Below are 25,760 nucleotides of genomic sequence, written 5' to 3'. Positions count from 1 at the left end.
TCATTTCACTTTCAATATTTTCATATTTCCTGGATCCTTCCATGGTGCCTACAAACATGCCCAGGTTGTCACCATTCATTTAAAAAAATGGCACACTACCCCCTGAAACTACTATCCCTTTTTTCTTTTTTGGTCTGGACCTGAGATGTCATTGTATGTGGAACTGCCAAGAAAGAACTCTTACAAGCACATATAAGCAACTCTTTTTTGCAACCTTTAGTTGTAGAGCATTGGGCCAGGCACTAAGAGGTTAAATGACTTGTCTAGACTAACATTGCCTGTCTGCTCCAGAGGCAGTACTTAAATCTAGATGTTCTTGACTCCAAGATTGACCCTCTAGCCACAATGCCATCCAAGTCCTGCACTCTGGATGACCTCTATGGCATTTTACACTATTGACTGCTTCTTCTTGGATATTTTCTTCCCTCAGCTTTCATGATACTGCTGTCACCTGGTTATTCCCTCACCTGTCTGAACCCTCCTGCTCATTTTCCTTTTTTGTGCTGTTCCTCTCTTACCATAGATGTCCCTTTTTGTGGGCCTTCTTCTTGATTCCTTCACTCTTTTGGTGATCATTAACTTCCATAGCTTCAATTGTAATATACTGAGATAATTTCCAAATTTGTATACCTGGCCTTAATTTTGTTTCTGAAATATAATCCTCATTGTCATCTTCACCTGGATTTCTCAAAGAACCTCAAGGTTCATTTTTCTGTCTAAACCTGCCCTCCTTCTAAATATCCTTATTTCTGTTAAGGGGACAATCATCTTTCCAGCTACCCAGGCTGGCAACCTTGAAGTCATCCTTATCATCTATCACAGTGCCTGACACATAGTAAGTGCTTAATAATTTTCTCTTGATTGATTCTTTAAGTGAGCCTTGACTCTTCTCCCTCACCTCCCATAATCATAAATTGGCTCCTCTCTACTCACATCACTATCTGCCTGCTTCAAGCCCTCCTCAGCCCTCCCAGGCCACACACACACACACACACACCCCTACTCCAGACTATGGAAATAGCCTTTCAGAATGTTTTCCACCCAGCCACCAGAACATCTTCCTAAGGCACATGTCAGTCCTCTAGAATCTTGAGCTGTTTCTTCTTGCTGCTAGAATAAAATTCGTTGGATTGACCTCTAAAGCTCTGCAGAATCTGGCACCCACTTAACTTTACAAACTTATTTCCCACTATGCCCCTGTGCACATGATATTCTCTGGTGCCACTGGCCTTTTTCTGTTTCTTGACTTGGCATTCTTCCTCCTGCTTCTTGACTTTTCACAGGCTATCCAACATATGTAAAATGTATTCCCTTCTCCTTCTGCCTTTTAAATCTTTAGCTTTCTTCAAAGTTCTCCTTAGGAGTTACCTCTTTCAGGAAGCTTTTCCTGACCCACTCAAGCCTTCTCTCTGCTCCCTGACTAATGTAGGTGTTCTTTCCCTTCTCAAATGATTTTGCATCTATTTACTGGTTTATATATTGTATCCTCCAGTAGAATGTAGCTCCTTGAAGGTAGATACTTGTGTGAAGGGGGGTGGTGTATACTTAGTGCCTGGCACATTCTCTTCAACATGGTTGGTGAATGAATTAAATTGAATTGAACACAGCCAAGAAAAAAAACTTTTTAAAGGGCCATGAACAACCCAAAGAGATGTCACAAAGCTCATGAACTTTACTTCTCTGAGAGACCCTTGATCCCTCACTCAAATGGTTTTTACTCTTTACACAATTCTAATTAGTTGAACTACCCAGTGTCTAGATCCACCCCAGATTACAAGAGGGAAAAGAGCTGCCTCAAGCAGGTGTCTTACAGGTGGGCAGTGAGTAAAGAGACAGAAAACAAAGTGCAAAAGCTTTGCTATAATGGAAAGAGCACTGACTTCGGTAACAGTTGAGCTATGTTCATTTACATCCTGTCCCTTTTACTGCCTGTGTCTGGGATCTTGCTGGGCCAGTATGTCACTGACCTTCTCTTAGTTCTTTTGTAAAATGAAGAGTATGAACTAGATGGCCTGTAAGCTGTAGATCCACACTGAAGAACCTGAGAGTACTTAAGAGAGGGACCAGTACTCCTTCATGATGCTGAGGGCATTATTGTTTTCAGTGAAAAGTTTGTAATGGTGACTGAGTCAACAAAAGATGACCAAATGATGTCCAGTCCACTCTCTCTAAGAAGGCATATACTTTAAGAGGTATAGAATACAATTTACAAAGATTTCCATTAAAAGTGATTAAAATAAATGTTGGTGATTAAATGAGTATTCAGCTACCCATGAAACTTGTTTGTCAAGAAAAGAGTTTGGAAAGTCCAATTAACTGAGATTTTTCTGGGGTGTTATTGCACTACGCATAAGGACCAAGGTTAACTTTTTAGTACAAGCTATACCATATCATTTTGGAAAGGGATGGGTGTTTGTGCACATGGTGAATTGATGGTAGGCTCTTTCCCCTGCAGATTTTATTTGGAGTCAAGAAGAGCCACAGAATATGGGTCCATGGTTTTTTATCTCCCCAAGATTTGAAAAACAGCTAGCATGCAAGGTAAGGCTTTTGACTTTTGTTTTATTTTGCTTTGCTTTTCTAGAGTATCTAAAAAGAAATTTAATCATTGCTTGCCATTTAAACTGTTTCTTAATGCGCATATTCACGAATTCCAAGAAGCAAATTGGCATTAATGATAGTTGACCTTGGAGCCAAAAAGACCTGGTTCCTACCCCTTTACTCCTACCTCTGACACATACTGGCTGTGTGTGGCCCTAGACAAAGAACCAATTGTTCAGTGCCGTGGGCAGCTCTCTAAAGTTGCAGAACAGGGGCCAGGCTGTGTTGGTATGGGGAGTCTCCTCCTTAGAAATTTCCTGTGCCAACAAAATCACAGGTCTGATCCTCCAAAAAAACACTCACACAAACTAAACATTCTTTCAGAATAGAGGACTATAGACTCATTTATCAAGCTATTTATGCACATATATCAGCAACATGTCACCAAAACCTTATCTCTCTGCAGCTTCTAATATTTGATTGCTGAGGATTTCTTGACCCAGAAATAGGGTTCCTGAGCAATATGGGAGGCAAGGTGATCTAGGTGACCTGAATGACAGAAGCTGTATTATAAACTGTGCTTAACTTCTGTAGTTTAACAGCAGAGGAATTGAGAAACCAAAAACATCTACTTCTCTAGGGCTGTCTTTAAGATTGGTACATGTCCAAGACCAAACTGCCCCTTGTGTGTGTGTGTGTGCGTCTGTGTGTGTGTATTCCATGAGGGAAATTAGAACTTTTAAAATTATAGTTTTAATTCTAATCTGCTACTAATTGTTAAAGGATTTCTAGCTTGGTTAGTGTAATTAACATGAGTTTTTAAGTCTGATGTGAAATTCAAGGACAACCAAATTTGCTCCAGACTCAAATTTTTATACACACATATACAAACAGTATATATATAAGGCCAGATTTGAACTCGGGTATTAATACACACATATATGTGTGTTTATATACATCTACATACACACACAGACATATGTGATGTACATACATACAGTAGGTAGGTGGTGCAGTGGAGAGATTGCTGGGCCTGGAGTCAGGAAGACCTGGGTTCAGATGTGACCCCAGGCGCTTACTAGCTGTGTGAACTTGGTCACGTCACTTATCTTCTATTTGTTTCAGTTTCCTTATCTATAAAATGAGGATTAATAATAGCAGCTAACTCCCAGGGCCAAGTAAGATAATAATTGTGAAGTGTTTATTTAGCACAGTGACTGGCACATAGTAAGTACCGTGTAAATGTTAGCTATTATTATTGTTGTTGTTACGATTATTATGTGAATGAAGGAATACAATTTAAAGATAAACAAGTGAGTACAAGTCGAATAAGATTATTGGCTCTGGAGTCAGAGGACCTGTGTTCAAATTCTGCCTCTGACCCTTATAACTTGGGTGGCTTTGGAGAAGTCACTGATCCTCCTTGGGTTTCAGTTTTCTCATCTGTAAAATGAAGAGGCTAGACTTAGGTGGCCTCTGAGGTCCCTTCTTGCTCTACATCTGTGCTAGCATTAATAGTGACGTTGATCTAAATTAAATCTAAACTAATCTAAAACATGATTTTTCCCTCCACTCTAATCACAGCTCCGTCTGGTGAGCCGACCTCCTTTACCAGCACCAGCTGTAGGAATTGGAACCATACACCTGCAGCAGCAGGAAGAGATCCTCACCAAGACCTTTGCTTGAGGCCTTTCTCTGAAGAAATGCTACTTCCTTTCAGAAACTGCCTTAAAAAGGCCTTTGCTCCTAATTCAAGCTCGAGCTCCCAGGTTGTCATTCTCTGAGAAGTGGGACCTTACAAGGGCAGATGATTGTCAACAGAGACAACAGGATGGAGAGGCTTGCATACACACTTTTTTTGAATACTTAATTTGTTTACAATGGCTATTCTGTTTTGGCCAGGGGTACACTGTTGAAGCAAGGTAGAGAATTGAGGCCTTTTTCCCGATTGTCCTCCAAACTACTTTTATCCTAGTTTTCTGAGTATGAATATGCAAAGGATCTGTGATTTCATCAGCATTCCAGTTTGGAAATTTTTTCCACCAACACAGATCATAACAGATTAAGTCTGTGACTTAACAGAGAAATACTGGGCAGTTACTTGAGATATGTAGGGTGTTCCCAAAGTCTAAGTGCAGTTTTAAGCTTCAATAGCTTAAACTATTAAGCTTTAATAACTTAAAACTGTTCCCAGACTTTTGGGACACCTTGTGTAGTATTTCATGTATTGATTAGGTGATCTGATCAGGACCGCAGCCAATAAGTTTTAGAGACAGCATTTGAACTCTAGTCTTCCTGATTGCAAAGTCAGTACTCTGTCCTCAACACCAAGCAGCCTCTACAGTTTTCTAGATTTTACAAACAAAATGTTTTTGTGTTTGAGTTACAGTTGTATATTATCTCAGTTCTCCATCTCACTTGTTATTGTAGGCCTAGCTAAGTTTCATTGCTTTTTGCCTTTCTTCCTTCCCACAATTCTTCTAAATATCAATAACTTTGGATTTCAGTACATGCTAGAATCTGGGATGTTTTCAGTTAAAGCTGTTTTTAAAAATGTTTCACCAAGTGCTTCAGAAAAGCTAGGTTGTTCCTAATTTATGTTCTTAAAGATTGGGGTGCCTTACTTGTCCAGCTGTAATTATCCTTTTTAATTAAAGAGTTTGTGATCTGTAAACTACAGTAATTTTGCTTTTCAGATAGGTGATGTTTGGGTGCTTGCATGAAAATGACCTGTAGCCTCTTATCAGAGCATCCTTTCTCTTTCAAATTACTTTTACAAATAGTAACTATAACCTTTGGAGAACTGCTAAGATTTCAGTGCTCTGGCTATTACCTTTAGGAGCCATTCATGAGAGAATGGTGACTATTTGGGGATGTATAAGGAGCACTATCTTCTTTGATAGGGGAAACTTCCTGATCCAAGATTCTCAGGTACTATTAGAGGTCAGTGTCCTCACTGAAAAATTCTGAAATATCTTGTACTACAGGCATAACTAAGTAGGTTCAGTTCAGACACACCCATTTCATAATAGGAAGTTTCCACTGCTTAGTACCTGTACTTTTATTGCTGTTATCCCCAGCAAGGGTACCCCAGAGGTACTAGAAAGGTGGCATGGACCTATCCCATAGGTACTTTTTTTTGCATATAATTGGTACAGGTTGTTTATGTGTATTAACTTTGCCTGCTTTGGCAACAGGTTTATCACTAATTGTTATTTGCAACATACAGTAAGTATGTGTATTGATTTAAAGTATTATATACAATAGTAGTACTGATTTTCTTTTTATTCATTTACTCCTTAATGTTCCTTCTTTGTGTAAAGATGTAACTGTGCCAGTCATAAAATTTCAAAGGTCAGTGTAAGGTGAGACTTGTTATTACTGAGTTCCAATTTTAACTGGAGAAAATTAAAGCTGTAAAACCATCTTATCTTTTCAAACCTCTGCAGTTTTTGAGCAAAAGGGAATGCTTATTTAAACTATAAACATGACCAGATTAAGCCACCTTCTTAATCAGCTTTCCCAACTTTTAATTTTACAAAATAATCAACTCCTCTTCATTTCACTCCTCTATAATTTCAACTATGAAACAGAAAAACTGAGTTTTTCTGTTGTCATCTTGACCTTGCTCACTTCCAAATATATTTGGGATGTCCATGCAAGAAAGAAATGTCCAAAGAGTTTCAAATAAAATGTTTCTTGTTAATTAAGCATTTATTCCATTTTCCTCCTAGATATGGGAAGACTTTTTAAATAATTCTAAAATGCTTAAAATATAATCTGTCTCACATATTCCCTATTGTATCCATGAATGTGTTAGAAAAAAATATATATATATATATATATTTGCCCAAAAAGTGTTAAAATTGGTTACAGCTAGCCTCTTGGGGTTTTGGGGAAAATATAAAGAACTGTTTAAATTGCAAAATTTAATAAGGTAAAGCTGTTTGCCAAAACCATTATGTTCAGTGAATGAAAAAAGGTGTGAGTACACAACTGTGAAAATTCTTAGGTTTGAGAAAAATTACATCTTTTACTTAAGATGTTGACGTTGTTTTCAATTACTTGTCACAACAAAGATACCTAAAAACCTCTCTTGAATACATTTTTAGCCTTATTACATTTTATTATTTTTTTCCAATTACATGTGAAAACAATTTTTAGCATTTGTTTTTTAAAATTTTGAGTTCTAAATTATCTCCCTCTACTCTTCCTTCCTTGAGAAAGGCAGGCAATTTGATATAGATTATACATGTGCAGTTATGCAAAACATATTTCATATTAGCCATGCCCTGAAGAAAACACAGACCAAAAAAAAACGCCAAGAAAAATAAAGTTTAAAAAAGCATGCTTTGATCTGCATTCAGACTCCATCAGTTCTTTCTCTGGAGATGGATAGCATCTGAACACTTTTGTAAGGACTTCTAAAGAATTTTTAAAATAATGTGCACAATCACTCTCTAATTATTCCTTAAGTTCTCTGTTTTCTGAGTGACATTTCACAGATCCAGTAATCTTAATGTGAGGAACCACCAATATGTATCATATCTTACCTGCTTTTCTATCTTCTGTTTGCTCCCCAATCTAGCCCTTAATTACCCGAGCTCCTTCTTTTTCAAGATACTTTGCATTTGATAGCAAATTAAGATTTTTTTTATCTATCTTCTGCTATTGACAATAACATTACTTTAGGTTTTTAGCCCATTTCTATAAATATTTTCAGTGATGTTCAGTATTTGTATCAATTGGAAATGTAAAGTTCTATAATTCCCTTTTCAGGGATGAAATACTTCATATAGTTTTCAGAGGCTTAGGCAAGTATGTGCTTTTAGCTAAGTGAACCAGAGATCTAGCTGGGGCTCTTCTCCATAGCTTTGTAAAGCTATTTCAAGTAATCAGCTAGTATTTTCATTCAACATTTACTCTCTTCCATGGGCTAGGCTTGGTGTTCCTAAATATAATGAGGGAATAAATGCTAGTGTGCCTATTATACTTGCTGGAAACATTCAGACCTAAGGGTGTTCAGTGGGGACTAACACCTCTGGTTTGAGGGCGGGGCTGAGCCCTTTTCAGGGCTGCTCATCTATTTCTGGTGTCCATCTATCATCCAATTCTCACCTGTGGCTTCAAGAAGCTGTAGCATTTGAATCATCCATGCCTTAGTAAAACTCTCAGCAGGCAGGCTAAACCAGGTTGAGGGTAAAACCCATCATTGAGTTAGGGGGATATCTACCCCAAACATGTGAAGATTTCCCCCATCGGAATGGGCAGATGAGAATAATTTGTTCCAATGGCCACGAAGGTGGCTGAAGTAGGCACTGTGGAGTACTTAGAGCTTGGTTAGACAGCAAAGATGCCAGCGTCATTCACTGCATCTGGGGCCATTGCCAGTCTTGCCACTGGACTTCAGTGACTCAGGAAGAGAGTGAGGCTGACAACTGAGCAACTCTGCCTCACTTAAATCCAACAAATCCACTTGCAAGTCAATATCAGCCATCATCCACTATTTTACCCCAACGTCATGTCATTGGTCCTTTTTGAAAATGAAGAATGAACAACATTTTTTTCGTTGTTCATAAATATTCCAGTTGAAATGAACATGACTTTATTGGTTTGCTGAAGACAAACCCTAAAATTTTGTAACGGTGATTTGTGATTCATAAAAAGAATTCAGTGTTTCAGAATCTGTCTGCTTTGAGCCTAGTTTCCTTTCCCAAGGTATTGAGAGTATAATTCAAGAAAAGAATATATATCTTTATCACCTTTGCACTTCTCTAGGTTGTTTTTTTCCAGTGTCTGATACCTCTCCTCTCTTTATCAAAGTAACGGGATTCACGTTGGGGTCACCAGCAAAGAATGAAGAGTATGCTCTTCACCACAGCCTGGAGCTATGGCCTTATTCCTTATCCAGTGTAGTGATAGTCTGGCAGTTATGCTGTTTGAGGAAAGGGCTCTTTTACTCCTGAAACGTGGTCTGATTAATTAAAAACACACACATACACACACACACACACACACACACTGCGCGCGCGTGCCTCTTGTGTACATAGCCCTGAAGAGTCAGGAAGACCTAGATAGAAATTCAGCCTCAGATAAATGACTAGACATTTGACCCTGGACAAATCACTTAATTTCTTTGACCTTCAGTTTCCTAATGAAGTTAATTGCACTATCTCACAGAGTTGTTAGGAGGATGAAATGAGATCATATATGCAAAGTACTTTGCAAACCTTAAGTCCCCATGTAAATGTAAGCTATTATTAGTAATAATAAAATTTTGATGTGACAAAGTCTCTCCCTGATGGACCTTATTATAATCAGTAGAGGAATGTGATATGCCATTATGGTACAAAATAATACATGATAAGTACAATAGCGTGCTGCCAGCAAAATGCTATTTGAAGTTCAAGGAGTGGTCTGGAAGCTTCCTGAAGGTAGTGGTAGTTAGGAAAGGTTTTAAGGGAAAAGTTAGAATTGAACATGAAGAGAAGGATCACATAGCTAGTAGTGGCTTATAGCCTTAAAGGGTAGCAAGGAGCAAAATCCTGTTAGGAAAAAATTGGGCCCCGGTCTGACCATGTCATCCTTCTATTAATAAACTCCAGTGGCTATATATTACTCTCAGGATCAAATATAAAATCCTTTGTTTGAGTTTCAAAGTCTTTTATAACTGACCCCTCTTCAACCTTTCCAGTCCACCCACCCCATCCCTTGTTCTCCAACACACAAACACATACTATTCAATCCAATGACACTAGCCTCTTTGCATGAGAAACTCCATCACCCTGCTGTAGGCATTTTCACTGGCTGTCCCCGGTACTTGGAATTCTCTCCCTCCTCTCTTGCTCCTGGTCAAGTGTCAGCTAAGATCCCACCTTCTGCAAGCCTTTCCCAGCCCCACTTAATTCTAGATCATCAATATTTCCCATCTATATTTTGGTTGTTGTCCATAGTTGTTATCTCCCCGCCCCCCCCATTAGATTATGGTCTCCTTGAGAACAGGGGCTATCTTTTGCCTTTTTTTGTATCTCCAGCTCTTACTTAGCGCAGTGCCTGGAGAAGACTAGGCGCCTCATACGTGCTTAATGCCTTATAGAGATGGTGGGTCAATAGGAGGACTATCACTCCCAAGCAAGGGGTTTGTAGGGAGACCCCACAAATGAGGACAGCTCAAGGAGACAACAAATAGGCAAAAATATCTGTGAAAGGAAGACTCTGCCAACACTCTGCCCTTTTTTTTAATCACGAAAAGCTCTATGGATTGCCCCCATCCCCTGGAACGGGTCTCTGCTCGATGGCAGCCCGGGGCAATGATGGGATGAGGGGAAGCACGAGGACCATCAATGAATGCAGCCAATTTTTTTTTTTTAGTTTCCGTAGGTTGATACAGAAGTCCCTTTGCAAGGCTAAATTCTGATTCCAAAACCCCGGGGCTTTTTCCTTCTTTTTTTGGCCTTTAGAAAACGAGAACTTTCTAGAGACTATCAAACCCTAGAAAAATCCAATGTCAAGTACTTAGCCTCTGACCCCTCCGTTGGCTCTGCTGGAGGTAGAGAGTAGAGGCGGGGAGTGGGGGTGGGGTTCAGGGCCCTCCTAGGTCAAGGAGTCCCACAGGTGCCTGACCAAAACGATGTCAGCAAGCAAGCCCGAGTCATCTACTACTCTTCTACGATGGAGGATGCGGCATTTTAAGAGCAAATGAAGAGCAGGGCGTGCGCTGCCCCCATTTGGCAGGGGAAAATAATCTGATTTGGAGAAAATAATCTGAAGTGGGGATTGTGGGGGGGCAAGATGAAAGTTGGTCTGAAAACTCTTGATTATCAACGGTGACCATGGCAATCACAGAGACGACAAGAGGAGTGGTAGATCTAGTGGCGGCGGCGCAGCGACCTCCGGAATCAATCCCAGCCTACCCCTTTAAAAATGGGCGGGTCCGGGGGCGGGGAAGGCAGGTTCCCTCACGTGACGAAGCTAGGCCTATCGGCTGCGGGGGGGAGCGGCGAGTGGGTGGAGCCGGCGCGGGTCTCGGCCGGTAGGAGCGAGTCAGGATCTGAGGCCGAAGCAGCGGGACCGGCGGAGGAGGAAGGCAGCGCCGGAAGGCCGCTTGTCTCCGCCGGGTGCTCCCAGCCGCCGCCATGGGCAGTGAGTACGGGCCCCCTGGCAGCGCCTCCCTGCAGCAGAGTCCGCGGCATGGAGGTTGCCCGGCCCGGCGTGGAGGGTCCTGCGTCTGAGGGGGCATTGCCGGCCGACCCCGGCCCCACGCCGGCCGCCGCGCTTTCCTGCGCTTGCTGTAGCGGCGGGCCGGGACAAACCGGGGAGGCGTGGCGGGCGGTGCCAGCGGCGCAGGATGCCTTTTCAGGGCCTCGGCCGTCCCCCCTCCCTCTTGGGGTTGGGGTGGTGGGTGGCCGGAGACGGGAAGGGGGCCCTGGTCCGGGCACTGCAGCCGAGCGGCCCAGGCTCGGAGGGGACTACATGGGAAGACGGAGGGGCTGCGGTGACCTCGGGCTGGAGGGCAGGATGGCAGCCACTGGCCGGGGGAGGGCCCCGTGGCACTGATAAGCGGAGGGGTCGTTATGGGCCGATTGTTCCGGGGGATGGGTTCAGGACCCCGGCTGGGGCCCAGGTACAAAGGAAAGGAAAACCGTAAGGGGCTTCCTAACTCTGTGACCATTTCTTGCAGCAGGTAGATCAGTCGGTACATTAGTGTGTGGAAAGCTCCCCAAGTCATTTACCGTGTCCTCAGGCGACTAAAATCAGATTGGGGGAAAGAGGCATAACGAAGTTATTTCTAAAGTGACAGTGTTTACTTAATATGGCCATAGTGTTTACGTTCCTTGAGGTCGGGTCCTATGTTTTATGTAACTTTTTACCTCCCGCAGAACCAAGACTACTGTAAATATTTGACACATGAATGATTGAATGGTGCATCCACTGGCAAACTTTACTAGATTTTACGTATAAGTTACAAAGTAAACCACGTAAGGAAGATGGAAGAAACACATTCTTATAAATATGAATGCCAATAGAGAGGATTTACATTTATGCCTTGCAGAGATATATACATAAATGCTAAGTAATCTGGATATGTGAAAAGGAAAAAGTATGGGCATGTGGAGTGGTTTCCTGAACAGATTCTCAGGGTTTTTGTTTTTTTGTTTTGTTTTTTGTTTTTTGTTTTTCTGTGTAAAAGAACACTTTAAAGATTTAGCATGGTTCACATTTACATAATAGACCAAAATGATACTTGGGTAACAAGCATTTTCTCCTCTGAGAACTTACTAGTTCCTCTACCAATGAGTTAAGTGCTATAAAATTTGAAGACTGGGTTTGTAAAGTTGCATGAAAAACCATTGACCAGTCATTTAATTCCTGAGTACAGAATATGGTTTTATGGCAAATACAAAATAAGCTATGGAATGTGTTGAGAGTACAGGTTCTAAAGCATAGATGGGGAGATTGTAGTTATTACTTAAGGCTTCATACATTTCTGTACATTTTAGAATTGTATAACTGTAATAAAGATTGAGAGTTCCCCCTCTTTGGTTTAAGTATTAACAAAATTTTGCTTCAGTTATCCTCAGATATTATGTCTCACTTAAAAGTATATCGAGAAAAAGAAATTCTAGTACTCCCCAATTTTAGAGTCCTTGGAATGTCAGCCCTTATAGTAAATTGTACAGATAAATTCTTAAATCCTTAATTTTTTAATTAAAAATTTTAAATAACTTCTACATTATGTTCATTTACATATCTTACCCCTACCTCTATCCATAGAGGCTTCCCCTTGTTACAAAGAAATAAGCAAAATTAGCCAGCAAACTAGTTATGTATATTAATATATGCAACATTCTGCACCCATTATTTCCCTTCTTCCCCCCCACCCCAATCTGCAAGGAAAAGAAAAGTTGTATTTCCTCACTTCTTGGAGGCCAAGAATTCAGTTTTGTTTTATTGTGGGTTTTCAGTTTACATCAGGGTAGTTATGTATATTGTCCTCTTAATTGTTTCCTTTATTAATTTCCATTCCCTCTCATACTTACCTTGTTAGATTCAATAGATACAGCCTCTTTTTTTTTTTAAGGAAATTGGGGTTAAGTGACTTGCCCAGGGTCACACAGCTAGTAAGTGGCAAGTGTTTGGTCTGAGGTGAGATTTGAACTCAGGTCCTCCTGATGTCAGGGCCACTGCTCTATGCACTGCGCCACCTAGCTGCCTGGCTACAGCCTCTTAAGACTTTCTCAGTGTTCTGTACTTGCTATTTTTGCATCATATGGAAAGAAGAAATGATCAGGCTTGCAAAAGCAAAATGGAAAATGGCTTTCAGAATGAGAGAAACCATGCCCATCTCCTGTAGAGAATATACTCACTGCTACTAAATAGATACCTAGATCACCTTTTCATCTTTATTTTCCTTTCTCTGAATCCTTTTTTCTTTTCCCTTCTACATTCTTAGAGTAGCCTCATATTTTAAATCCTTGAAGTGGATAGGTAAATGTGCATAAACTCTAGTGACGCTTTATCTGAGCATATCCCAACCCTTTGAGATGAAGGGATTATGAGTAAAACAGAAAATAATTCTATTAAGGCTTGCTGAGATTCATTCAGTAAGCATTTATTGTTTACTGTGTGCCAGGTATTATGCTCAGTTCTAGAGATAAAGAGACAAAAAAATCCAACAATCTTTGCCTTAAAACTTGGATTCTGTGTTGAGAAAGCATCATGAACACATAAATACAAAGTAATTTTTAGGAGAGGAAGCACTAGCCACTGGTAGGTACAGGCTTACACTTCATTTAAAAAGTGGCACTTGAGCTGGATCTTGAAGGAAGCTAGGAATTCTGTGAGGTGGAGAAAGTATACTACAGCCATTGGGTGTAGAGCCTGTGCAAAAGCACACAGATGGGAGATGGAATGCTGTATATGGAGAACAGCAAGTGGGCCAATTTGGCTGGGACATAAAGTACATGAAAGAAAGTGACATTTAGTAAGCTAGAAAGGTAATCTGGAGCCTGGCTGTGAAAGGCTTTAACTGTCAAACAGACGAGTCCGTATTTATTTTGGAGGTCATTGGGACCCACTGGAGCTTCTTGAGAAAAGAAGCAAAGAGGTCTGTTCTTGAAGAATATCGTTTTGGCACCTTTGTGAATGGGAGATTAGATAGGGAAAAGACCAGTTTGGAGGCTGTTGTTGTAATCCAGGCAAGAGATGCTGAGGGACTGTCCTAGGGTGGATTTGAATGAATTGGAGACATGTTTTGGAAGTGGAATTGAAAAGACTGGGCAATAGATCAGATATTGGGGGATTGTGAAGAGAGGGCAGAATTGAGGATGGTTCTGAGGTTGCCAGCCTAGCTGACTAGAATGATGGGGGTGCCCTCAACAGAAAGATGGGCAATTAGGAAGAGGGTAGGTTTAGAGAAAGTTAATTAGTTCTAGTTTGGACATTTTATTGTGGATTAGTGGATAGAAACCTGTCTTGATGGCCAGGAAGATCTGAGTACCAAGTCTCACCTCTGAAACATTCTGGTTCTGTAAGCCTGGGCAAATTGCTTAACGTTTCTATGTTCTAGGCCAACTCACATAGAAACAGATTCCTGTGGGCTGCATTTTGACTTTGAAAACCACAAATTAACCACAAGTTCCATTGTCTGTGTTGTGTTACTTTGTGAAATAGTTCCCATTTACATTTTAATCTGGTTCAGGCCACATTCAGAAGTTTTGTGGGCAGCATGTGGCCTGCAAGTTTGACACCTCTGCTTTAGTCAGCTGAGTCTGTAAATTGCAGAGACAATGTTTTAGTAAAAGGACTTTCCTCATTTAGGAAGTCCTTATTTCAGTTAAATCATAGGTCTGGTCCATATCCCTTCCAGATGGAGTTGTCCTCTAGGCAGTTTTCAGTGTGTGACTGGAGCTCAGAAGAGTCATATGGAATATATAATTGTTGGATGTATAAAAGTTGGAGCCAGGTTGTGGAACACCTTCAAGAAGACTTCATTAAGATTTTTGAGCAGGAGAGTGCCATCCTCAAACCTGCTCCTTAGGAAGATTATTTTGGCAGCAGTGTGAAAGGTGACTTGGGAAGGGGAGACAGTAGAACCTGGGAGACCAATTAGACACCTGTTACTATAGTTAAAGTGATGAGAGGAAAGGGTCCTGAAAGAGAGTGGTGACTGTGTGATAATAGTAATAATAATAATAATTGCTAGCACTTAGCACTTTAAGCTTTGCAAAGTGCTTTTATAGGTATCTCATTTGATTGTCACAATGACCCTGGGAGGTAGGTGCTATTATGTCCATTTTATAGGTGAGGACACTGAAGCAGGCAGAAGTTAAGTGCCTTGCCTAGGGTCACACAACTAAGTGTCTGAGGCTACATTTGAACTCAAGTCTTCCTGACCCTTAGTCCAGTGCTCTATCTGTGATAATGGAGAGGAGGTGACATGAGAGAAATGCTGGGGGTAGACCAAGAATTGATACCTGGCACATGGAAGAAAGAAGAGAGTAGAATGATTCTGGGTGTCATAAATAACATAAACAGATTTATGTAGAACAACATATATTCTCATCCAAAATTCTAAAAATCTACATGACTGAACATTAGTTTTCTAATTTTCTGTTGAAAGAAAAGGTAAATCTAAGTGGGCACTTTCAAACCTTATAAAGACTGCCATTGGAAGTACTGGCATCAAATCTTTAGGGAAATCTTTAGGGAAAGATTGAAACAATAACCTTTTAAAAGAATGGGCCATTATTAATAACTCTAATAGCATCTTGGAAACTTGAATCTGTCTACTTATTTAAACATTAGTTGTGTTGATAATTTCTCAGCTAGAAGCAACTAGCTAATATTCCTAATGTGTCTATTTATAAGTTATTAAGGAAAAACTGCAAAACGCTATAAAGCTAAGTTGTGGCTATGGTGAAAGTTGATTCCATTTCATTAGCTAATGCTTATATTTGTAAGCAACAACAATGCCTGAAGGTACTGTACAAAACCAATTTTATTTAATTATCTTTTCCCTGAGAATAGTCAAAATAAATTGTATACAGGGCTTTTAGTTTATAAATGGAAAAAAATCTCTGCCCAAGTTTAGTACTGTTTTGTCAGATTTCATACCATTTTTTAAATGAGAAGAGAAAAAAGCAGCAGAAATTGCTTATACATTTTTTCTGCTTCTAATATTTAAATCATTATCTTTGCATTTATATCAGAGGGGCAGTAGAACAGAGAGGCTTTTGTTTACTTTAAGTTGCAGACCATGACAGTAATATCTAGCATTTTGTTTTAGTGATAAGCCAAAATGAAAGAAAAGACAGATGGATTTTGGTTGCTGTCTTCAGGGCAGATTTGGGCATTAATTTATAAGTTGGACATAATCATGAACTGTTGGTGGAAGACTAAACCTTTGACATCCAGATTTAGAGAATGCTCATATTTGATTTGGTACAAAACTATAGCTTCCAATTAAAAAAAAAACCTGGAAGATATTATAAAACTTTATAATACGCTCATGAAGTCATTCTTTTCTTTTAACAGTTAAATTTTTAGAAGTTATAAAACCCTTCTGTGCAGTTTTACCAGAAATTCAGAAACCTGAAAGGAAGGTAAGTATAATATCTTGGCCACAAATAGAGGATATTTGTATTTCTTGTCCCAATTTTTTAAGCTGTTGGTCAGTGTTCTTTTTTTCTTACTATGTTGTGCTACTGTTTGCCCTAGTTTAATTTAACCTTGATGGTTCACGTCCCCAAAATTATCAGTTCATGTTCTACTCAGGCAGAAAAATGTTGAAATGTAGACTAATTTAAACAAATTTAGGCAGGTTATCTTATGATTTTAAAAGCTATTATATTTTATTTAAAATTATAACATTTCTACAAGAACAAAATGAAGCCTTTTTCTTTGGCATACCTATCAGTTAATGTGTAACATTTGGCAATATACAATTATTTAAGTGCCTATTCTTTTTCTTTTCTGAAACTAGGTCTGTCTATTTTACCCAGGTTGTATAAGTGCAGGGCCACTCATAGGATCAATCCCACTGTTGATTGGCTTTGATCCGCTCCATTTCCATCCTAGTCTGGTTCATCTCTCCTTAGGCAGCCTAGTGGCCTCCTTGCTCTTGGGGGCTCACTGTATTGGTGCTGGATTTTTTGTGTGAATGCCTGAGCATCTTATTTTAGGCCACAGAATTCCTGAGCTCAAGCTATCCGGCAACCTTAACCTCCCCAGTGACAAGGATTACAGGCATGTACCACCATAACCAGCCTATAAATGTTTATTCATCCTGATTTGGTTTTCCCATGAATGGAACTGTGGTAAATTATTTTTATCTTCTCAGGGATGTGACCTGTAAAAAAATTTTGAACAAGACACTAAATGATAATGGTTACATACAAAAATTTCTGGACTTTAGAAATTCATGATCTTCAATCTGTTATTCAACCTATGATGGCTGAGCTTAATGTTTAAGTTGATGACATCTGCTGTATTTTCAAGACACAAAAAGTAGACGTTAGCTCAGTAAATTGGTATTCCAATAATTACTTTATTTGGAAAATATAATTTTGAAAATTTTCAGTTTCATTAAGTTTGATATGCAATAGCAATAAATGTAATTGCTGTTAATTGGAAATAGATGGAGAAGAAAACTGGTATTATGATCCTAAATTGTAGCATTATTTAGATAGATGACTATTGGCTTTGGCTTCCATCATGTAAATAATAATAAAGTCTCTCATGTTATGATAGTGTCTGTTTTAAAGTTAAGCCTGTGGTGGAAAAAGATGAATTTTGATTCACTGTCCAAAAATGTGCAAAGAAATATTAAAGGACTAAGGACAATTATAAATAAATAGGAATATCTTGCTAGTTTACTATAATTTTGCAAGCTTTTCTACTTTGACCTAAATTTGTTTAAATTGGTTCATAAACAGACGAACAGGATATCTAGAATTTGGAAGGCATCATTAATTTAAATGTGTGGTGGGATCTCTTCCAGAGATGGGATGAAAAAATCAATTAAAGTTAACATAAGGATTGCTAGAGTCAAGAGAAGTCCAAGCAGATGACTGTCAAAAGATAACATAGAATTTCTATAAAGAACATTAAGAAAGAATGGTCCTCCCAGTGAGCAGATAAAAAAAATTCTGTAGATTAGAGTCATAGAACTTAAGGGAATCTGAAAGTCTAGTGCAACTCTCTCAGGAAACTGAAACTTTTACTTATCTAGTTACATAGCTGCTTAGTGATGGTGCTTGGACTAGAGCCCAGGTCTGCAGAGTTCTAGTTAGTGCTCTTTTAGATTGTACTACCTCACAAAAATGAATGATGAGTCTAAAGTTCAAATCCCACAGCGCGGGACACGGTAATCAATGGTCTGTACGCTACCCATTTGGCCACCTTGTCCATGGATGTCTTTAGTCTAGGTACAGAGAGCAGAAATCATAGTATAAAAAAGAACAAATAATGCCATAAACAAACTTAATATTTATTTTATTTTGTTATGTCCTTTTCACCAATATTAATTTTTTATAAATTATTTTGCTAAACAATTGATGATCATTTTCATCAATTATTAATATATTAATTTTTACTATAATTATACTCTGGTTTTGTATTTATGGTCATTACAGATTATAGATTTTATGTTTAAGGCTTTCACTAAAGTCCTACTCCATTGCTTCATTTTGTCATGAAGGTGACCTTGAGTTTGTTTTTTTTTAAAAACATTCTATTGTTGCCTTATGTCTTTATATCACAGCCTTTTCCTTCACTCATTTCCTCAAACTGAATTTTCTTGTGACAAAGAAAAAACAATTAAGCAAAAATAACCAATATAATAACCACACCTGACAAGATGTAAAATATGCTACCCTAGCAGTCTTTTTTACCTCTGTCATTGAAAGGGAAGGTATATTTCATTATCTGTTCTTTGGGATTTTGAATGTTTTTTTCAGTTACCTCAGAGTCCAACTTTTTTTAATTGATATTTTCATGTGCATTGTAGTTATTGTATCTATATCTGTCTATATATTGTCTTGGTTATATTTATTTTACATTGCATCAGTTAATTTTCTTTTTCTCTTGTTTCTCTGAACTCATTTATCATTTATTGCCCCATATTATAATTTTCATACAGCATAGTTTTTTAAACCATTCTACAGTTGATGGACACCTACTTTTTTTTTTAATAGTATTTTGCTATCATGTAAAAAGGGCTGCTGTGAGCATTTTGGTAAACTCTGAACTCTTGTAGGCTATATCAGTGAATCAGCAGTCCTGGTCAAGTCCTGCCAAGCTGAAAATGCAGACAGACCTGGTAATCCAACAGAATGTCTGTTTTCTGAGGACTAGCCTAGCTAAAATGTGAAGCTCATCATAGGGTTGCATATAAGATGATGAATTTCTAGGCTATAGCAACTCTTTTAACTAAGTACAAAAGATAAAGAGAGGTTAATCAGATTTGGAAGACACTTCTGCAGCTACAGGCCCAGTCACTCTAAACCCATACCTCTGTAACATACTTATCCAGCTTCTGTTTGAAGACCTGAAGGGATAAGAAATTTCCACTACATCCCAAGGCAGCACATTCTACTTATGGATAGCTCTGATTGTTAGGAAATGTTCCATTACACCAAGCCTACATTGAATTTTTTGTAACTTGCTCCCGTTGCGCCAAGTTCTGCCATCTGAGGCCGGCAAAATAAGTATAATCCATGTTCCATGTAATAACCTTTCAATCACTTGAATATAGCATTCATGCCCTTCCTCTGGCCCCTCCCTCCAGTCTTCTCATAAGCTTCTTTTCTAGGTTAAACGTCCCTTGTTCCTTCAACCAGTCCTCATATGGCATACTTTCAACACCTTTCTTCATGCTGGTTGGCCTACTCTGGATATTGTCTACCTATCAATTCCTTTGCCAAAATGAAGTGTTTAGAAGTGAACACAGTAAGCCAGATGTGGACTATTGCCTCTTCTTGCACAGCTTGTCACCACGTTAATTTTTGGGTTATCATGTCCCTTTGATGAGTCATTAAGCTTGCTGAGGGAGTAGAGGGTTAGTGGAGGAATTACTCTGATGAAATCATAGGATGAAAGATTTTGAGCAGGAAGGGGTCTTAAGGGTCATCAAGTCCAACTTCCTCATTTTATAGATGAAAAAAAACTGGGGTCTAGGGAGAGCAAATAATTTGCCCATGGTCACACAACTAGTAAGTGTCTGAGGCAGGTTTTGAACCCAGATATTCTGACTCCAAATCTAAAGCTACATCCACTGCACCAAACCTCCTCTATTGCAGATCCTTAAAGTACTGAAGTATGTTTAATTTTAAAGCATCTTAAGAAACTCAAACTTTTAATTTATACCAATTTATTCATTATATCAATAACATCCGTTCGTTGATTCATTGACCTTTCATTAAGAAGAATGGGTGGGATTGTTTAATAGTTGTTCAACTTTTGGTTTAATTCACTGATAACTGGGCTTGAGAGGATGTTTTATGATTCATCTTACAAAGACTGAAAGGTAAATTGTGGTGTTTACGCATTGATATAATAAATGTTTATTGAAATGCATTATTATGAAGATTTGTTATACATTAATGAATATTTCTCAGTTTTTATTCATTTCAGCACTATATTTTGTTTTACAGATTCAATTTAGAGAGAAAGTATTATGGACTGCTATAACCTTGTTCCTTTTCTTAGTATGTTGTCAGGTATGTAATTCTAACATTGTACCTATATTCAATTGTTGCTTGGTGATACTGACTTAAGACCTTGGGTTGGATAGAATTTAAATAATGTGTTTCAATGAAAGAATCAAATTTCAGTGCTCTATTTGAATTCAAAAGCATATTTTCAATAAATTTAAGTATTGAAAATTTATCAAATTAAAAATTTTAATTCAGGTAATTTGAAAAATTTAAACTTGTAACTTGTAAATTAGAAAAATTTAATTCAGGTAATCTGAAAATGATTACCTTTTAAAAATGGATTCATGAATATATTGAAACTTTGAGCTACATAAAGGAATACAAGTTTATGGTCAGTGAACACTATTACAAATTCAAGTAGACTTGTACAACATCTTTTTTAAGTAGAAAATTTGAAATAATAGCTATCTCTGCTTTTTCTATTGGAATATCTTAACACTGAGGACAAAGTAAAGTAAAGGCAGAGTGAGGCACCTTTTAATTCTGTCATGTTTTCTTTTTAAATATTTTATTGGTACCTTTTTTACATCACTTTCATTTTTGAACTATGTAGTAAGCCATGTCTTGTAACAAAGGTTTTTTTTTTTAAAGAGGAAAAGAAAAGACATTTAGCAAAACCATCCACCATGTCAACTGAATCTGAGAGTGTGCAGTGTTCCACAGCTAATAGAGCCCACTATCTTTGCAAAACAGAATGGAATTTCTTTCTTTTTTCTGGGTCTGTGCTTAGTCATTTCAACTACACAGCATTCAGTTTGGGATTTTTGTTCTTTCCATTTACATTGTCGCACTTCTGTATGTTCTTTTTCTGGTTTTGATCAGTTCACTCTTTTTAAAATTTTTTTTTCAACTTTTAGGCAGTTGGGGTTAAGTGACTTGCCCAGGGTCATACAGCTAGTAAGTGTCTAGTGTTTGGTCAGAGGCCAGATTTGAACTCAGGTCCTTCTGACTTCAGGGCCAGTGTTCTATCCACCACACCACCTAGCTGCCCCCGATCAGTTCACTCTTTATCAGTTGCTGTAGGTCTTCCCATGATTCTCTGAATCCTTTATACTCAGTGTTTCTTAATGTATAGTAGTAAATATTCTATTATATTCATATGCATAATTTGTTTAGCCACCCCCCCAATCAAATATTAGCTTTGTTTCCAATTCTTTACTACAACAAAAAATGCTGCTGTGAATTAGTGTATATGGGACCTTTCTTTCTTTGACCTCCATTAGATCTGTGACTAGCAACAGGATCTATGGGTTAAAAGGAATAAACAATTTTGTCGCTTTTTTGAAAAAGCATTATTCCAGATTGTTTTCTGGAACCAATTTACAGCTCCTCCTACAACGTATGGTGTGCATACCTTTCTGAAGCTCCTCCAGGATTGACTCTATCCATCTTTTGCCATTGTTGTCAATTGGCTAGGTGTTTCCACATCTATTTTGAAGAGTGAACTGTGAATTAAATAAGATTCAAATTCCTGAGCTAGGCTTGTAAAGCCCTCCACAATCTGTCTCCCACTTACTTTCCTAAACTTATTTCTTATTATTCCCCTTTAAGAACTTGATGTTCTAGCCAAACTGGCCTACTTCCCTAAACTTGACATTCTTATTCCTTTCTCCATGCTTTTGTATCATCTATTCCCTGTGTCAGGACTGTATTCCTTACATAATCTTGTCTCCATTCAAAGTACAGCTCAAGGACCACCTCCTGTCTTCCCCATCCCCCTCAACCCCAGTAAAATTTAAGCTGCTTGAGGCCAACTCAGTTTAGTTCATCAGACATTAAGTGCCCACGGTGTACAAGACACGAGTAAGAATGCAAAAAGTGAAAATGAAAAGCAGTTCCTGCTCTCGTGGGACTTACTTACTGGGGCTGGAGTAATAATGTATGCAAGACAAGTAAATAAAAGACAATTTGAGGAGAGAAGGAGCCCTAGCCACTAGGAGGATCAGAGAAGTCTTCCTCTGTATGTTATTAGTACCTGAGCTGAGCCTTGGAAGAAGCCAAGGATTCTATGAGGAATATTTTACGCAGGCGAGACAATAAAGGAAGAGTTTATTTTTTTTGCTTTTGGATCCCTAGCACCTCACAGAGCAGTTTCTTTATTAAATTGAAAGTAAAGAGGTCCTAGCTTTATAGTTAGAATGCTGAGGTTGCAAATGAGTGAAATGTTTAGTTGATAATAAAATGGGTTTCAAATCCATGCCAGTATAAATTTTAAAATTATATAAAAGAGAAAAATTATCAAAAACACCATCAAAGATGAGGACAAAAAGGATTGTGCATCTGTAGAGCTGCTTTATCTTTGATATATATAATTATATTTTTTTAAAAAATTGCATGTTCAACTGTTAAGTGATTGAAGTTGGCTGTATATACTGTAGGAACAAAATTTCCACTATAAAAATATTGCTAATTTCCCTTGACCTTGAAAGATTTTCCCACTTTGGACTACATTTTCTTCCACTGTTAACAAAATGTAGAAACTCATCTGAACAACAAAAATCCCCTAGCCTCCCTGATTTATGAAAGATTTGAAAAAATAATCTTTCTCCTTTTAGATTTTAATATTTTTTCATTTCTAAAAACTGAACTTGTAATTACATCAGCAAGGCACTGGAGTTATAAATCAGCAAAATATAATAAGGTGTCTCTTATAATTTTTTTTAAATTTTAATTATTTTTTTTTAATTTTTAGGCAATTGGGGTTAGGTGACTTGCCCAGGGTCACATAGCTAGTAAATGTTAAGCGTTTGGTCTGAGGCCAAATTTGAACTCAGGTCCTCCTGACTTCAGGGCCGGTGCTGTATCCACTGTGCTGCCTAGCTGCCCCCTATAATTTATTTTTAAGAAGAAGAGTTTCTGGTTACCATCCCTTCCCCCCTACAAGTGTTTTTATTATTTTACCATTATGAAAGTTTCCCTAGTCTTAAATATAAGGAGTAGAATAGAATGGGTTAGGAACCTGTAGAAAAATGGTCTTTTACTTAAAATGGGGAGGCTATTTAGATTTTTAGCTTTCCTCTTGTTTAGTTTTTCATTTGCATTCTCTTTTATTCTTTGTGTTCTTTGCTCCTATTTTCTAAGATAAGCATATATCATTTCATCATCAGAGCCACAAGAATATTACGACTCATTACTAACCGTTGTTACATCTAGACTTTAGTGATCATTGATGAGCACAGTGATAATTCTTTTGTTGTTGTGAATAGGCTCATGTAAATGGCTCTACTGTATTCCATTTTCTACTTCTAGCTGTAGAAAAGTTGTGGCAGGTACTAATGGAAGTGGGAGAAAAATTTGATATTCAGGAGACTCTTTACTATAAGAGGGTTTTACTCTTCAGTGGATAGAGTTTACATCTTACCCTGTATACATAGAGGAAGTTACTGCCTCTAGCATGAGAGATTGAGAAATGCACTTTAAATATTTGCCCTCTTGGGAGGACTGGCTTAAACTCGGGCAGTATGGGCTACATTTCTGTGCTCTTCATTCTTCACCTTATATATGTAGATATCTATAAGGAAGCCACTGTAAGCAGTAGTGTAGAAGTAATACTTCACGCTTCTTGCTTACTCATTTTATTCTCTAACCAAGAAATGAATTTGTTTGTTCATTGGGGGATGTGGTGTCAAGTGGCAATGGGGAAAATGTCCACATCTTAAACAAGAATGATTATGGTCATCATTTCAGAATTTGAAGTTGTCTAAAGTCAAGAAATGGTTTTAAAAGTCAGATTTTTCTGACTAATGTAGAAATATGTTTTACATGATTGCACATGTATAATCTCTATCAGATTGCTTGATATTTTGGGGAGGGGCTGGAAGGGAGGCAGAGAGAAAAATTTGGAACTCAAAGTCTTTCAAATAAATGAATGTTTAAAATTGTCTTTACATGTAATTGGAAAAAATAAAATACTGTTAAGTTTTTTTACAAGTCAGATTGTTCCTAGAACATTTATTAATTTCTTATATTTAGTTTTTAAGTGTGACTTACTAATAATTACCTGAAATATATAGCGATAGTATGGTATAGTCAGTGGGAAACTTGCCTTGGAGTGAAGGACACCTGAGTTCAAGTTCTCTCTCTGACAAATACTAGCTCTGTGACCATGGGCACGTCATTTAACTTGCTGGTACCCCCAGGCAACTCTTTATGACTATAAATTACAGGCAAATTGCTGATCTGGAGTGAGCCTCTGACACTGTAAACTCATAGGTCCAAGCTAAAAAAAATTATTTAAACATTAAAAATATATAGAAATGAATATATTTTAACTAGAAAAATATGAAATCAGCCAGACAGATATTAAACATTTTCAAGAATTTGCTTTTTTAAGTATAATTTTCTGATTGCCTTCATTCTAGAACAAGAAATTTTATTTTCTTGGACTGTTCTGCTATGTGCCTATAAAAAGCAGTGTAGCATGAGTATATGTTAGATTTACATAACAGGTTTTTACCATGTATTTAAATACTTCCATATATCTTATAGATACCGCTATTTGGAATCATGTCATCAGATTCTGCAGATCCTTTCTACTGGATGAGAGTTATTCTTGCTTCTAACAGAGGTTAGTGGTGCCACTGTTTCTTTGTTTTTTTTCCTTGTTGCTTCTGGTCCCGGATTGGCCTAAAACACCCTTAAAGGAAAGCGTCTAGTGGATGAGTTCTTTATATACTTCGTCTATTTGGCATTACTAATAAAGAATATTTAACATCTTAAGAGTATCTCTTACAGCCTTGCCAAAAAAGAAATTGTATCAATGCCATCAGATCAGTACAATGTTGTTGTCTTATATCAGTCAAATGAACAATATTTTTTTCCAAATTGACTAAGATTTTTTGTATCCACCTAATTCTAGTATTCCACTGGATCTGTGATTTCAGTGATGTTTGTTTTCAACGATAAAGATTGAAATAAATCCATTCTTTCCCATTCATGAGCTCTTCTAAGTTCCTGTTAAGTTTACCCAATAGGTCTTAGGGAAACTGTCACGTTCCACAGCACATAGCCATAGAACATTCCCAGGGGATAAGTGTTAGAAAAACTCAACCTTTTTTATCAATAATTTATTTTTATTTTCAGTTCCAGATTCTCCCCCCTCTCTCCATCCCACCCCCACACATTGAGAGTGCAAGAAATGTGATACCCATTATAATATGAAGTCCTATAAAATATATATTCTCATTAATCATGTTGCAAGAAAAATAAAGTGAAAAAATATGTTTCTGTCTGCAAAGTTCATCAGTTCTCTGGAGCTGAATAGCATTTTTCATCATGGATCCTTTGGAATTGTCATAAATCATTGCGTTGTTGAAAATAGCTAAGTCATTCACATTTGATCATCCTTGCAATATTGCTGTTATTTTGTACAATGTCCTGATTCTGCTCACTTCCCTTTGCATAAGTTCATATAAGACTTGTCACGTTTTTCTGAAACCGTCCTGCTCATAATTTCTTATAGCATAATATTATTCTCTGTAGTCATATACCTTAACTTGTTCA

The 25,760-nt window shown here is 37.9% G+C and overlaps 2 protein-coding genes across 5 annotated transcripts in view; both read left to right on the top strand.

Moving 5' to 3' along the window:
- DHTKD1 (dehydrogenase E1 and transketolase domain containing 1) overlaps positions 1–6,247 on the top strand; it is a 75,521-nt gene extending 69,274 nt beyond the window's left edge. For 2 of the 3 annotated variants that reach the window (XM_020999686.2, XM_020999684.2), the window contains 2 exons: positions 2,456–2,541; positions 4,126–6,247. In XM_020999686.2, coding sequence (XP_020855345.1) covers positions 2,456–2,541; positions 4,126–4,227 — 188 coding nt within the window. In that variant the 3' untranslated portion in view covers positions 4,228–6,247. Of the gene's footprint in view, positions 1–757; positions 836–2,455; positions 2,542–4,125 lie in introns of those variants that run through there. The other variant, XM_020999685.2, reaches the window with a different exon arrangement.
- Positions 6,248–10,552: 4,305 nt separating this feature from the next.
- The window catches only part of SEC61A2 (SEC61 translocon subunit alpha 2), a 39,534-nt gene continuing 24,326 nt past the window's right edge, over positions 10,553–25,760 (top strand). The window contains exons 1-4 of one of the 2 annotated variants that reach the window (XM_078154798.1): positions 10,553–10,683; positions 16,078–16,145; positions 20,196–20,261; positions 24,747–24,825. In XM_078154798.1, the coding sequence (XP_078010924.1) occupies positions 10,677–10,683; positions 16,078–16,145; positions 20,196–20,261; positions 24,747–24,825 (220 nt within the window). In that variant the 5' untranslated portion in view covers positions 10,553–10,676. The remainder of the gene's footprint in view (positions 10,684–16,077; positions 16,146–20,195; positions 20,262–24,746; positions 24,826–25,760) is intronic. The other variant, XM_078154796.1, reaches the window with a different exon arrangement.

The sequence above is a fragment of the Phascolarctos cinereus genome, unplaced genomic scaffold, assembly GCF_003287225.1.
Source record: "Phascolarctos cinereus isolate Bilbo 61053 unplaced genomic scaffold, phaCin_HiC Scaffold_1;HRSCAF=81, whole genome shotgun sequence".
NCBI classification, from domain to species: Eukaryota; Metazoa; Chordata; class Mammalia; order Diprotodontia; family Phascolarctidae; genus Phascolarctos; species Phascolarctos cinereus.
Note: the sequence above shows the minus strand (reverse complement) of the source record. Positions and strands in the feature narration are given on the sequence as shown.